The 16,119-nt window shown below is 44.0% G+C and overlaps 1 protein-coding gene across 6 annotated transcripts in view; it reads right to left on the reverse strand.

The window, feature by feature from the left end:
* Window positions 1-16,119, reverse strand: part of MAST3 (microtubule associated serine/threonine kinase 3) — a 122,220-nt gene that overhangs the window by 20,887 nt on the left and 85,214 nt on the right. For all 6 annotated transcript variants that reach the window (XM_069977958.1, XM_069977955.1, XM_069977957.1 and 3 more), the window contains 5 exons: window positions 13,125-13,226; window positions 12,426-12,548; window positions 4,154-4,266; window positions 3,699-3,829; window positions 1,532-1,746 (listed from right to left, as the gene is read on the reverse strand). In XM_069977958.1, the coding sequence (XP_069834059.1) occupies window positions 1,532-1,746; window positions 3,699-3,829; window positions 4,154-4,266; window positions 12,426-12,548; window positions 13,125-13,226 (684 nt within the window). The remainder of the gene's footprint in view (window positions 1-1,531; window positions 1,747-3,698; window positions 3,830-4,153; window positions 4,267-12,425; window positions 12,549-13,124; window positions 13,227-16,119) is intronic.

A 16,119-nucleotide genomic window follows, 5' to 3' on the forward strand; every position in this document is an offset into this window, starting at 1 on the left:
GGGACTTTGATCGCCGTTCGCGGCGATCGGGCCGGTGGCACAGTGACCACCATTACTTTCTACAGTAATGGCGGTCAGTGCCGTCCTAGGACAGCACCGACCGCCATTTTTTTTTCGGGTCATCGGGTCACCGATGGCCCGGAAAGGTTCCGATCGCCGCTATTGGCTGATCTGAACTGATAAGCCAATAGCGGCGATCGTCGGCATGGGGGGGGGGGGGGGGTTAACAACTCCCCATGCCGACAGGGAGAGATGGCCTGCAGTGTATTTCTGCAGGCCATCTCTCCCGATCGCATGCGGTCATGGGTCCTTAAGTGACAGTGATGCATGACGTACCGGGACGTCATGGGTCCTTAAGAGGTTAAGGAAGCCAGTCTCCCCTGGAAGGCCACCCGAAACCACTCTACCCCTGGAAACAACCCCAATAATACCCCATCCTGCTGGTCCCACCGTGGAGATACGGCCGCCTGCGCACAGATGACCCAGCTTCCCCCTCCTCCCGCACATGAGATAAAATGGTAATCTGTATGGTGGCTGCGCTATCTGAACCTTCCGGTCCTGCTGTCTCCTGTGTGTTCCAGCCAGCTAGAGCTCAGCAGCAGCGAGGCGGTGTCTCCTAGACTCTAGGTTTCTGATCTCTTGCTCCCTGCTGGTACTGAAGCGAAAGCCGCTCCATAGGTGTGTGTTGTCAGTGTGCAGATACCCGAATACGCACTGCTCCACTGTCTCATCAGCACGGCTGTTGTGATGTCCTATTGGCGGGCCAACTCTAGGAAATCAATTGATTTCCTAGGCAGGCCAAAAATAATGGCACGCGGGCCAGAGTTTGACATGACTGATCTAGCGGAACAGGTGAGATACCTTGGTAAGTGGGTGGAGGCAGGTGTTTTGCCCAATAAAGAACACCATTTTGCATACTTCTTGAGGTTGCGTCAACTATGGCCAGTGCTGAAGGGCGGTATGCCCAGGGGGACAAAGCGATTACCTCTCCATAGATTGGGAGCTTATGTGTGGTTGGAGACTATAGTGATAAACATGCTAGACATGCTCATATGGCATAACCCTTCAGTTTACTCATTTGTTAGACGCCTTGAACCCACATATTAGATTAATCAAGAGATTAGTTTTATTAAGTACATCTACGATGATAGTGGTTTTTGTTCTTTTCCACAATTACAAACCAAATTTAATCTTCTCAGGGAGTTTTTCTACAGAAAAATTCATATGAAAACTCAATTCAATAATTCTGAAAGATTTTTTTTAAAGCTGGAGTCGGTACATATTTTATTTTTTACCACTGCCGCCAAAACTACCTCCAACTCGACAGCCCTGCGTTGAACATGATTGTATACTTGGATGTGATCGTATTCTGAGATGTAATGTCTTGTTTTTAAATGATGTACAAACTTCAATAAAATAAGTGAAAAAAATACATATCATCCACCCTCATATTTATTGCTTTCTATATATATTAACTTCACTATAAGGCTGATTATCAAGAAAGACTCCTCCTGTTTCTCCATTTACTTACCACAAAGGGATGATTGCTTTGAGGATGCCCCTTTTATTTCCCCTAAGCTGAATACAGGTTTGTCACACTTGTGATCAGAGGTCTCATCTTCAGAAGAAAATGCAAATTTGGGCATGGTATCCAGGCTACATGTGCTGGTGAGTACACATGGGCTTGCACTGCGCTCACTCAGCCATGAGTGATGGGAAGACCCAGAAGATGTCCAGGACCTTAGCCTAAATAACAAAAATATGGGAAAGAGGGGAAAAATGATCTTGGTACAATGGAAAAAAATATATATGTGCACAATACAATTACACTTTGGGTCTCAACGTTTTAAGATTTTCAAGTTCTTAGCTAATAGGAGAACACCTGTAAAAAGACAAGACACTGCTGCTTCTAAAAGAAAAACAAGGGACAGTGCTCCATAGCGCGGATCAGCTGGACTAAAAGGGGTGAAGGGATAGAATATGGTAACACTCACCTGATAGAGTTGTGCTGAACAGGAGGCACAACTCTCGAAATAGCATGAAAAGTATAAACCTGCAAACGGCAGCCACTCCCGAACTCCACCAAGGGAATAATGGGGAAAAACACCACCAAACTCCAACAACGGGGATCCAGGCGCAGGTCCGACTAATGGTGACCAGATTAATTATGAAAAACTACAAAAGTTTATTAAAAAGATACGTGTTTTGGAACCGTACCGGTTCCTTTTTCAAGAGTCATAACATTACAGGAGAGACACACAACACAACTTATACCAAAAAGAAATAGTAATGTCAATAAGATAGGTGGAGCTACCCCACCCATCAGGGTTAACTCCTAAAGAGCTGACACAAAACATATACAATGTATTAGTACTACAGCTGTAACTACATAACAAACATACAAATAGCATAAAGATATGTACAATTGGTTAGTACTGCGGCTACACACAAAACAGCGTATGGTATAAGTTGTGTTGTGTGTCTCTCCTGTAATGTTATATGACTCTTGAAAAAGTACGGTTCCGAAACGCGTTGGATCTTTTTAATAAACTTTTCTAGTTTTACATTATTCATCTGGTCACCAGTAGAGTTTCCCTAGGTTGAACCTGATGGACTCTTGTTTTCTTTCAACCTTATTTACTATGTTACTATGTTACCATCAGTCGGACCTGCACCTGGATTCCTGTTGTTGGAGTTTGGTGGTGTTTTTCCTCACTGCTGCTTCTAGTACGTGTTCTGTCTCAACCAAAGGCTGGAATTAAAGCTTTCACTGTTAAAGCGACTCTGTACCCACAATCTAACCCCCCTAAACCACTTGTTCCTTCAGATAGCTGCTTTTAATCCAAGATCTGTCCTGGGGTCCGTTTGGCAGGTGATGCAGTTATTGTCTTAAAAAACAACTTTTAAACTGTGCCTTAACTTTGCACCACCGCTCCGTCCCTCCTTCCCACCCTCTTCATCATTAGGAATGCCACTGGAACATTTTCTCCATGCTAAACATTGCACAGGTCCTTAACGATCCAGCCCATGTGCTGGGCAGACACAGGTAAGGAATAGGAGACAATCTGCCTGGAGAATTCCTGATGATGAAGAGCATGGGGAGGAGGGACGGAGGGGTGGTGCAAAGTTAGGGTACAGATACTCCCGTTTGGCACGGGGCTTCAAGTTTAAAAGTATTTTTTTAGGACAATAACTGCATCACCTGCCGAATGAACCACAGGACAGATCTTGGATAAAAAGCAGCTGTCTGAAGGTACAAGTGGTTTAGGGGAGTCAGATTGTGGGTAAAGCGCCTACATGGGGGAAAACTGCTGATAAATGAATAAGTCAAATTGAAGCAGTTATCTCCATTCACGATGTAGCAGCTGGACCTGATAACTGTAGCTCAGCTGTTGACTTGAATGTGGAGCTGAACTGCAGTGACAGGTCTTCACCGCTACTCAGTGAACAAAGACAACTGCTTCCAGGCCTGTTTACTGTGTAGTGCGGGCGCTACAGATGGGCGCAACTTGGGCATGCTCAAGTAGGACTCATCTCTAGCAGGTGCCAAACTGCTAATAGTCGAGGGGGGGGGGGGGGTCATGCCCGCTTTTTTTACATGTAAAGAATGACAAAACCAAAATTTCTGTGCAAGAAAGGTTTCAGCATATAAAAAAAAGAAGTTTTATTGCCAAATAAGTTCTTAGTTTCTTCCACACCTGGTTTCAGAAGTGAACTGGCTCTTTTCATCATCTTTGGACAAGACCTTTTCCCACTTGTCATTTCGTTCGTCAGTGGAAGAGAAGCTGAGGTTAAGTTGTGAAGCAAGATGTTCAGAGCTACTGTAAACCTGCCAAAAAATATAAAAAAAAAAAGTGATATCCACTTCATCATTACAGAAATTCTATCTGTGAAGTCAATAAAGTGCTTTCAGCCATTACTAGTGGCGGCAGGGAGCGGGTAAGTGCAGAGGAGGCCGCGGGGAGGCCGAATATGGCCAATAACTGTTCCGTATAATAGGGCCTTAAGCAAAAAACAAAAAAAAAAAACCCCGAACAAATCATAAAACAACTTTCAGCCATCAGACAGGCCACTATCATCACATTTTATATGTTTTAAATGAACAGGAAAACAAATAAGACAGCAAAGCCAGTCAGCTTATAAAATCCCGTACTTTGCTGAACCGATGGGAACAAGAGGAGAACTGCCGAATTTCCACGGATGACTCTTCGTCATTGGTCTCATCGTCTTCTTCAGAGGCCAAATGATGATAACGTTCTGAACGTGCTGGAGAAAACAATGAAGAGAAGAGACGTATCATAACAAAGTACAAGCAAGACACCTATAGAAGAAGCAGAATAAGTGACCGCACAGGTTGAATATTTTCTCGTGTCTCTCAAAACAGAACTTTTTTTATTAATACGTTTTCCATCTTTGCTCATCCAGGCTGTCACTAGTGGACTTGATAATTTTCCTTTTTTAACCTAACCTGCTTGTAAAATGAAAAATTACAACTACACAGAAGAAAATGAATAATATTTGGTGTAAAAGAGCAGAGTTTCTTCATGAGGATGTGCACCTCAATATTATGACTAGTACTCAGCTTTATTTTGGCTTAAACCTCTCTTAATATAAGTGATGCACTACGACTGATACCTTTAGCTACAGGGTGCACAGCCTTTTGTGGTTTGAGGGCTGCACTGTCAGTCTGTGCTACTTCAAATGGCTGCAGCAATAGTGCTACTTTAAAGAGGAACTCAAACTAAAAGGTTTTTTTTTCCAGATCAACTGGTGTCACAAAGTTATACCCATGATGCCCCTTGATAAAGCTATATCGGCGAAACGTACTTTGGGGTTGGCACCAGGACAGTTATAAAGTGATGGGCGAGTCTGCTTTTTTACTTATTTGAGACATATAGACCCTGAAGTGGGATAGGCAGATACTGGATAGTATGAGCATTTGGTATGAATAGAAGTGACTTGTATTGAGTAACCAAGCCAATTATAGTAAATACCTTTTTTACCTTTTTATCTTAGTATCAGTGGCATTAAGATATTCAGTGGTCTTAGGACCCTGGCAGTATACGGTTATGATTGTCACCCCTGGTTTGTGACTGTGTCCTGATATTCATGGTCATAATTTTTATAGTGTCCTACATTTGAAGTGACTTTTATCCTGATCATAGGTAGAAATTGCGAGGTGTATACAATATATTTATAAAGAAATAGAGAATTTACTCTTTTAAATACATTGCAAATTGAAGCTTTTGTGTCACATGGACAGAGGTGGCAGCAGAAAGTCAGACTGGAAAGACTACACCACTTCCTAAAGGACATGCAGAAGCTGATAAGTGCTGGAAGACTTGAGATTTTTAAATAGCAGTAATTTACAAATCCTTATAACTTTCTGATACCAGTTGATTAGAAAAAAAACATTATTTGCCAGAATACCCCTTTAAGGCACTGTAAAAGGGATGTTATTACAGGGCACCTGTATAGAAAATGGACAGTCAGAAGCTCAAGGATCTCCCCAACCTCCAGCAAAGAACACAGCCCAGGCACAAACTTGGACTGCAGATCTCTATGCTACATCTACTGCTCACTTGTCGCTGTTTGTAACCAATAGGCACCACTCCTTCCTTCACAGACATAACCTGTAACTGTGTGACAGCCCCCTGTGTTAGCCGATAAGTACTTTTGTCTGTAGTAAGGATAATTGGTCATTGGTTACTTAGGGTACTATTACACAGAACACTAATCGGCCCTTTCCGGCCGATTATTGTTCCGTGTAATAAAGACAACGATCAGCCGATGATCTTTGTCATCGGCTGATTGTTGATATAGGTTCTGACCTATAATTGTCGGGCTCCGGCGCTGATGATATGCAAAGAAGAATACATTACCTATCCAGGCTGCAGGGCTCCTCTTGCTCAGTGCTTCTCCCCGGGTCCCTTGTGCTCCAGCTTTGGAGCGGCCTGTCAGCTGACAGCTGGAACATGCGGACCCAGGGAGAAGCACAGAACAAGAGGAGCCCTAAAGCCTGGACAGGTAATGTATAAAGTTTAAACAAGGGCTGCAAGGACATCGGTAACAATGTCCCTGCAGCCCTTGTTAAAAGATTATCGGGCAGTTTAATAGGCCCAGTAAACAAGCGCCGATCTAGCAGATCGGTGCTCGTTTACATTATAGGCCTTCATCAGCCAGTGTAATAGAACCCTAAGTAGCACTACTGACATTTTATCACCGAAGAGCGTAGCTAGGATTCATGGGCCCCATAGCAAAAAACTGTACAGTCCCCTCCCTATGCACAACACAAAGCACTGCATCTATCTATCTATAATCTCTTGTGGCCAGAGGCAGAATCCTGACTGCAGCTACAAAAATGACTGGCAGAGCAGAGCGCAGATGGCTGCTTACTCTGTCAGTCCACTGTATTTAAGTATAGAGGCCTATTAGGAGCTGTTAAGGTTAAATACATAGGTGCAGGAGCAGAGTAGCTTCTACTTATGTACTGCAGTAAGTGACCCAATGTTCGCTTACATGCTGCAACACAAAAAAAAAAAAAAATAGTATTAGTCTTACCGGTAAGACGTTTTCTACGAAACCTTCACGACGGCACCACAGGAGTTAACTCATGCCCTAGGGACAGGAAAAGCACAAACACGAGAGGTTAAAAGCCCCTCCCCTTCCTGCTAGCACCAGTGCATTATAACAATTTCTGAGCACCACGTGAGTATTATATTCAACAATACAATATAGGGAGGGATGTTGGTGCCGTCGTGAAGGTTTCGTAGAAAACGTCTTACCGGTAAGACTAATACTATTTTCTCTCCTCACCTTCACGACGGCACCACAGGAGAAATACCAACAATTTCCCCTAGGGCGGGGCCACAGCCTGGAGACCTTTCTTACCAACCAGGTCTTCACTGAGCTGAAACTACCAACCACGATACATGGCAATAGTAGTAGACCAGGTGATAGCTCTGCAATCTGATCTAAAGATGTGTAAGCCTTCTCCGCCCAAGAAGTGAACGCAGCCCTGAATGAAAGGGCCTTGATCAATAAAGGTAAAGGTAAGTCCTATACCTACGCTTCCATACAGCATTCCGGATTCCACCAGCTACAAATTGCTGGAAATCTCTTCAGTATATTCTTCCTCTGGAATTGAATGAAGATCAATCCAGGTGTTACAGGATTCCAGGAACTATATTACAGTTTCCCTACGGTCCAGGAATAAAACTTCCATCCTTAATCATCTTTGGAGTTGATACAGAATGATCATAAGACCAAGAAAGATGAAACTACCACGGAAACAAATCGGGATCAGTGTGACACTATTCTGTCCCTCTGGAAAAGACAGTAAGTCACGGATAATCAGTGTGCGGGTCTCTGATTCGTCTTATCTAAGATTATGGTCACAGGATGGCTGTCTTGTAGAACAGGAACTTGAGACTGTACTCCAAATAGGTTTGGAAGGAAGACGACTAAGGTCTTCAAGTACAAAGTTAAAATCCCAAGGGAAATATCGATTAAAAGTAGGATTCCTGTTTAAAAGCGTTCATCATAAGTTCTAAAGACATCTATGATTCATGATAAATATAATGATAAATAGCAGATATATGGATACAATGATTAATTGCAAATGATATATGATAATGATACATAGCAGATGATGTATCATATAATGATTAATAGCAGATATATGATATAATGAGTAATAGCAGAAGATATATGATAAATAGCAGATGATATATCATATAACAATAAATAGCGGATAAGGTTGCAACATGCACCTAAGTGGCCGACTTGAGACCTTCTGATATATCCTAGAAGAGAATGGCCTCATTTTCCTAGACTGTAGGAATTACAGCCTCAGAGAGGCCTCTGCTCCTAAACAGACTCAAACAGACTCAGGTCGACATCTTGAGTCTTGACAGATCCGGACGGAACTGGTCCCTGAAGAAGTAGAAGGTGAAGGCTCAAATCCAAAAGTTGTCTTCGTACAAGGCCTGACTACCTTCTTACAGCCATTTCCACTGTTAGGATTTCCTGTAGTGTCCCAGGAAAGAGCCAAAAGATAAAGGATTGTATACAAGACTGAAAATCAAGGCTGTTCAAGTACATCCACCGCCACTGGAACATCGCTTGGAAAGAACTTCTATACCTCCTTGTTCTGATAAATCTGCGAACAAATCAGAGGCAGACCCAATTGAGGGATAAAATCTGGACCTTCCTCCTTGAGACACCCTTCACTCATGAAAATGGATTGACTGCTAAGATAAACCATGTGAATTGTAAGATATGTGGCTGTTGGGGATAAATATGTCGCTCCCCTAGGTGAAGATCCAATCTGAATGGATTGAAGTGGATTCTGCTTTGCACTATCCTGGTGTCTCAGATGTGCCACAGTGGTACTGTTGTCCAATAAGATGTGAATTGTTAGATTCCAGATATTATTCGCCTGCTGTAAGGCACTTTAAGGCCTGAAGACCTTGCTGCTGTCCTTGGAGATAGCAGCAACTGGCCAACGTCTGTGACTAATCTTATCTTAGGAAGAGGGATACAAAGATAACCCCATCTTCAAGTAAGCCATGTAGGCCAACATATAGAGACCACCAGACCTGTGGAGAAAAGGATACCTGTGCCTGATTCCGAATGACAAGTCTATTGGTTTATTACAGTAAGAATCTAGAATGAGTCTGATTCTAAGGTGTCACTGGAGAATAAGTAGTCATGGATTCCAAATGGACATAGTCCTCAAGTGTAACCAGGCCTCCTACATTGGGAACAGTCTAGTCTTCTCCACCAGAGATACCCAATCTGAGGGGAGAGAGGACATTATTACCTAGGAATCCAGAGGATCCCCAAATATATTTTGGGTGTCTGGGTTGAGATCCGATTACTGATTGTTTATCGGACACCCCCAGGAATAAAGATCACCACTGGCTGTCGTTATTTTCTGAACAGCTTCTATGTGGAATCTGTCAAAAGAAGAAACTCAACCAGACAGGCGGAATATTTATCCCAAACCGATGAAGGTAGGGAATCAACTTCCCCATAAACTAAAGAAGATGCAAAAGGGCTGATGAATCCCGAAGGAGAGAGCACTGCATTGATAGTGCTGGACACAACTGCCCATGCAAACTTCTACTAAAGACAAGAGTTGAAACATAGTAGAAGCATCTCTTTAAGTCGATTAACGCCCTCATAGCATCCTATAGATTAAGTTGAGTAGTAGACTACATGGATTCCATCTTGAATCCTCTGTATCAGATAAATTTTGATGGGTTCCAGGTTTATACTAAGCCTGTATGTTCCGTTCAGTTACTAAATAAGGAATAGCTGAAAAGTGCCCCTTCTCTAACTCTGGCACTAGGACAGAGGTCACAACACAGGGTTTTATCAGCTTCTAGACCCTGTAGAAGAGTCCTGATTAAAGGAGCTGAGAAGGTAGGTGGACTAGGAAACATTTGGGGGGAGAAGATGACTATATTGAAGTCCTGGAGAATAACGTCCAGGATCCAGATGACTTGGGTGACACACATCCAAGCCTCCTGAACTCCAGAATCTCCCCCCACCTCCAGGATAGTGACCTGGTGTAGTCCTGGGAGGCCTTGGGAGAGGTCAATAGACATCCCTCCTATAATGCTCCTGAATTCTATGGTGCTACATTGAACCCATACTTCTTAACTACTGAAGGTCTATTAGAACAGAAGAATTTCCCAGATACTATAAAGGGCAAACTGAAGACCTTGCATAGAATGGGATTGTCAGATTTTTTTTTTTTTTTTTTTTTTTTTTTGTGTGTGACTAATGGCAGAAAAGGTAGAACCCAATTCCTGGCAACCATATGGACCATCACTGCTGAGGAATCAGCCAAGAAGGCTAAGGAATTGCCACAAAGAAAAGACACATCAATAATGTGTTCCCGAGGGCACCTTTATATATATTTATTTATTTTGATGGTCGTCTCTGATTGATTCCCATATGTACTGCACAAGAACACATGTAGCAGCAACATCTCTCACAAGAGAAAAGTAACAGTCTATAAGACTTGTACAAATCCTCCTGGCCTCAGTTGAAGAGTCTACAAATGGCAAGGTGATTGCTAGTAACTCTAACCACCTGGGTGTCTAAATCCCATTCTTCCCAGGTTTTGTTAATCATCAGTGATGAAGCCTGAAGTCTGCTGAATAGGAACTAGCTTCCACATGCTAACCCCAGCAAACAACTCATCTCCAATAGATCACACCTCTTGTGTATCCTCCATCCCAGTGGAAGTCTGACAGAGAGAAGGTAAGATCAAATGGCAAAATATGTTCCCTAGACTCTGTGTATCAATGTGATAGAGCAGAGAAGCCTAGAGATAAATTACTGGATTCAAATAGTTGAATCAGATAATGTACAAGACTCAAGCCTAGAAGCAAAAGGACAGGCCCTGTGACTCCTAGATTTTAACAGGTACCTCTGGTACGCTGAAAGCTGCTAAAGCCATAAGAAGGTATAGCAATAGGTGTAGCAGCTGCCATATCATCCTTCATTATCTGACCGAACAGATAGGAAGGAAGATGAGGAGAGAAAACAGCGCAGAGGATGACAGTTACATTAGGTTATGCAAGTGTTTAACAGGTGAAATGCAACATCTGATTGGCCAGATCTTCCATCCATTTAAACATCCTCTATAATGATGACATTAAACACAGGATGTTTTATGTTCTTGTTAATAAAGGAGAGAGGCCTGCATAGTAACAGGTAAATCTCCTAAGAGGAAAAGCTCCTTCTCGCTAAATAAAGCTAGGAGCAAAACCTTATCCATACATACATAAGTATATATATCACAGTCCTAAGCACCAAGGTGAATACAGCACGCTGGTGCCCACACAGAGTAATTATATATTATATATCACCCTGAAAGGTATAGGGAAGAAGAGAGGGAGATAGAAAACTGAGAGTCAGAACTATACAAGCTGACCGCTAGCACTCTCCCCCAAGTGTAGCAGACTTTAGTTGGCACACTTACCACCGGCAGCGGCAGAGGAGGCTAGTCTGCAGCAGGATTCCTCATAGGTGATGCAGTGGATCAGACCTCAGAAGACTGATGACACACAACTCTGCAGATTTTCCAAACTAGCCGCCCGGCGTCCTCGGAAGACCAGGAGTTCTGTCTCTTCCGGCACATGGCGTCAGCGTGCTCCCCCCACTGAAGGCACTGCTGAAAGACTAGGCCTCAGGCCTGACCTCCGCCGAACGCCCGTACATTGCGGCCGGAAGTAGGCCGCAAACGCGGACCACTAGGCCACAGCGTCTGCCACAGCACGACCAGTCCCGGGACGCGCGTATACAAAGGAGAGGTCCGGAGGTTGCAGCAACGGAAACTCTCTGCGCGCCCCCGCCACGTCAGGGATGGCGCGAGGAGAACCAGCGGGCCATCCCTTACCCCAGATCCGAAGATCAGCCAGCCGCCTCCATGGGAAGGAAGGAGGTTAAACCCCGATCGATCCCTGCTGGTAAGGGGAAATAAAATCTTCAAACAGGGGGATCTTCTCATCTTCACCATGGATCCCCCACCTCTCGTGCCTGCCCTACAGGGACAGGAAAAGCACTGGTGCTAGCAGGAAGGGGAGGGGCTTTTAACCTCTCGTGTTTGTGCTTTTCCTGTCCCTAGGGCATGAGTTAACTCCTGTGGTGCCGTCGTGAAGGTGAGGAGAGAAAAGTGTTAAGGGTAGCTTCACACGTACCGTATCGCAGCTGATTTGACTAAATGAATAAATACAGCATTAAATCCGCACTGTAAAATCAGCTGCGGATCCACAGCAGATTTGATGCTATGTCCACTCATTTAGTCAAATCTGAGCTGCAATGCGGTACGTGTGAAGCTACTCTAAAAAGGAAGACAAGGGTAACCTCTGCATGGAGTTGCACGTTTTCCTACTTGATTGTGGCAGCTGGATAACAGAGGTCAGGGTGTATCACAGCAGTAAAGCAGAGATCTTTTCTTCTGCTTATTAACCTTTTTTTTATGTAGCAGCATGTAAGTGAACACAGGGTCACTTACACACTGCAGTACATAATGGGTTAAGCAGAAGAACACAGGGCAGCTCTTATCTTCCCTGTGCATCCCCGGGCCCTCCTCCTGCACAGTCCCCATAGCAGCTGCCTACCCTACCTCTATGGTAGCTACGCCACTGGTATCACCCTAAGTAACAGGAGTTGGCATTTACAAAGAAGCTCTTTTCTTTACTAAAAAGGGAAATTCTCAGTAGAGTCCTGGCTTCTGGTTTACATGGACCAATTGCTGGCTCCTGGTTTACATGCTTCAATAGAAGACAACACATTTTAAATAATTAAACACAGCTTTCTAATAAACATAAGAGGCAAAAATAAGTCCATGGATGCCCTGGACCCCTCACCCCACCCAACAGTAATAAAAGATGTAATATGCTTACTATCAAAGTAACTTGTATCATCATCAGCTTCCAGTTGTGGCACAAACTCTGCTTTCTGTCTGAGCAGCCCATTCCAGTCCAGGGAGTGAAAGAAAACATGATGCTTTACCTCCTGAGCACCACCTGAGGGGATATACATACATGCAACATATCAGGTTAGAATTCTTGCTTATATTTAAAGGGTAATTACTGCTTTGAAAATGGTGACATTTTTACAACTACATTGTCAGGGTTCCTTCACACGTAACGGATCTGCAGCGGATCCCTGCCCTGTACACTCTATAGGCAGACAAACTTGCAGCGGGATGCACATCCCGCTGTATGTCTGCAGCCCGCCCTGTTAACCCCCCGCCGCCGGAGCGTATACTTCACCTGCTTCCTGCTGTCGCTTGCTTCGGGGCTACCTGCATCTCCACTTCTCGCTCAGCCAATCAGTGCGCTGCAGCGGGGCAGTGCACTAATTGGCCGAGCGGGACGTGCCCCCGAAGCAAGCTGGAGCGTGGAGAAGGTGATGTATACGCTCCGGTGGCGGGGGTTAACAGGGCAGGCTGCAGACATACTCACAGCGGGATGTCCATTCAGTGAAATCCGCTGTGGATCAGTTACGTGTGAAGACACCCTCATAGAGGTTCTAGGAAAAAAAAAAACAAAAAAAAAAAACTTAATAATGATGAACACACGTAGAAAACTGATCATTACCGGTCCCCAGCCGCTCCAATGGATTCTGTCTCAAAAGTCGTGTGATGAGATCTTGGGCATCAGTTGGAAGAGTTTCTTCACCTCCTGGCCATACAATATCATCTACAAATAAAGCACAAAACATCATATGGTTTAAGGACACAGTGGATTAGTGACCACGCCAATTGTCACTTTAGTTCTTTCCTCCATGTCTTCTAAGAGCCATAGCGATTTTATTTTTCAACTTACAGGGCTGTTTGGGCTTTTATTTTTTGCGCCATGATCTGTAGTTTTCAATGGTACCATGTTTGTGTAGATGGCATGTTTTGATCACACTATTTTTTCCTCCCGATATATAACAAACTGTGCAGAGCAGGAGAGGTTTTCTATGGGTATCCCCATAGAAAACCTCTCCTAATCTGGAGAGTTCTTGTCTTGGCCAGAGATGTCAGCAGAGAGCAGTGTCTGAATGAAAATAAAACACTTCCTGCCAGATATATAGTAGCTTATAAGCAGGGCTGTGGAGTCGGAGTCGTGGAGTCGGAGCTAGTTTTGGCTGGAGTCGGAAAAAATGTAGCGACTCCAGCTTTAACCTGCTCGGCGCCGCGGCTGCGTGTGAGGCTCCCGGGTCTCCTCAGTCCCCATCAGTCAATCAGTGCACGGCAGCACTGATTGGCTGATGGGGACCAACGGGAACCGGGAGCCTCACATGCAGCCACCGTGCCGAGCAGTTAATGTATGCTGCAGTGGGTTAAAGGGCCGGGTTACATATCCGCAGCAGAATGAAAGTCTAGTGTGAATGGTGTTCTAGGAGAGCTGACCAAATTTTTTTTTTCTGTGCTCCAGATGGGGGGACTGGCTGCCTCTACTTGGTTGTGCACTCCATCCATCCCACTCAGGTGGTGTAATTACTTTTGTCGGTATAAGATGGATCTTGCATGCCCAGAGCATAGGCATTTTAGACATCATGGAGAGGCCATAATACAATGTAGGGTCTGCCCCGAACATGAGGCCACCCCAGGAGCCTCATTATTTTTGTGGGAACTTTTTTTAGCAGTTGGGGGGGGGGGGCTGCTTTTACCTATTTTCATGTCTGTGGTGGGTCTGTATCTTGCCATTGAGATAAGCTGTTGCATTTTGCTGTGTTTTTTTGTGCTGCAGGTATGTAACCCCATAGAACTTCACACTACCAGGATTCGCAGCGGATTTTGCTGCAAACTCGCAGTGTGAAATCCGCTGTGAATCCGGTATGTGTGAAGGTGCACCTAATGTAACTGACAATAGTTGTTACCACGACAATAGATGGTAATGATAACTTAAGTTCTCCTACCTAAACAAGGATTTAAAAGATATTTATCTCTATAAAGCATAACTTGTAATACCGTGACTGAGGTTGGACCATTAGAAATAAGACATCCTGTGCCACTCTACAATGCACAAAGCACATAAAATGCAACAGTCCTACTACAAACAGACTACAAAATAATCTCCCTAGAAATTCGGACAGGTTATAGGCTGACTGAAATCTGAAGGACACCATCACATATCAGAGGCTAAGCTCAGGTACGGCTTTCTTAAGACTTTTTGGTGATGTTTTTCTAATTTTCATTTTTAAAATCTTGCAGTTTTCATTCTGGTCACTTTGAATAATAATAATAATAATAATAATAATAATAATAATAATAATAATAATAATAATAATAATAATAAAAACAGATCCCTTTTTCAACAAACACAAAAATGTAGTCAACCCCATTTCTGTGTACGTTAAACGTTTTGATCCGTCTTTTTTTAACAATGGAAGACAATGGAAAAACAGATCAAAATGGATGCACACAAATGCATCTTTTTTTTTTTTTTTTTTGCAAAAAACTGATGAGAAAAACCGATTGAAAAACAGTGTGAACCCAGCCTTTTTTTTTCGGCCCCCCGGGTGGCTGCTGTCATGTATACTTACAGAAGATGATCGGAGTCCCGTTCCCGTCCCGTGGTGCCGTTCGAATCGGTCGCGCTCACTTCTGCCGGCGCTGTGACTCCTTAATTTGAACGCCGGAAGTCACGCACTTCCATAGCGAATGCATGGAAGCGAGTGACTTCCGGCGTATAATCACAGGTCAGAGGACTCGCAGCAGCCGGCAGAAGTGAGTGCGCCTGATTTGAACGGCACCGCGGGACGGGAACGGGACTCCAATCATCTTCTGTAAGTATACATGACAGCGGCTATCCGGGGGGGGGGCGAAAAAAAAAAACTGAACTGCTTTTAACCCTTTGAGGACCAAGCCCAAAATGACCCAGTGGACCGCGCAAATTTTGATCTTAGTGTTTCCGTTTTTCCCTCCTCCCCTTTTTCTATCTACAAGGCCATGTAAGTGCTGGTTTGTTACAGGAATAGTTGTACAGTGGTGCCTTGGATTACGAGCATAATTCGTTCCGGGACCGTGCTTGTAATCCAAATCTGCTTTTAAACCAAAGCAAATTTTCCCATAAGAAATCATAGAAGTGCAGACAATTGGTTCCACACCCCAAAAATAATGATTTATTTTTCTGATTACATGTAAAACAGATGAAACAAAGATTAAGAAACAGCACAATATGTGATATCATAAACTACTGTACAGTAATGGAGAGGATGGGAAACACAAGGGCTGAGAGAGACTGCAGGGAGCATGAAGGAATGAGTAGGACAGATGTGGGCACAGTATAGCAGCATTCTCTGTCCGGGGAGAGAGTGGTTACAGCTATGGAGAGATTACCCCCACAGTCCTGTCCCCCGATGTAAGCCCCAGCCTGAAGTGGATCTGCTATGATTTGGAAGGTGAAAGGAGACTTCCTGGGTCAGAGTACAGTGCTGTAGACCCAGCTATGCAGACCATGCCCCTCCTCCACTCGCGCTCCCACCCAAAACATGGAGCTCTTAAACCAAAGCAATGCTCTTAAACCAAGTCACAATTTTGAAAAACTGTGAGCTCTTAAACCAAAACGCTCTTAAACCAAGTTACTCTTAAACCAAGGTACC

This window comes from Dendropsophus ebraccatus, chromosome 7, assembly GCF_027789765.1.
Source record: "Dendropsophus ebraccatus isolate aDenEbr1 chromosome 7, aDenEbr1.pat, whole genome shotgun sequence".
Taxonomy (NCBI): domain Eukaryota; kingdom Metazoa; phylum Chordata; class Amphibia; order Anura; family Hylidae; genus Dendropsophus; species Dendropsophus ebraccatus.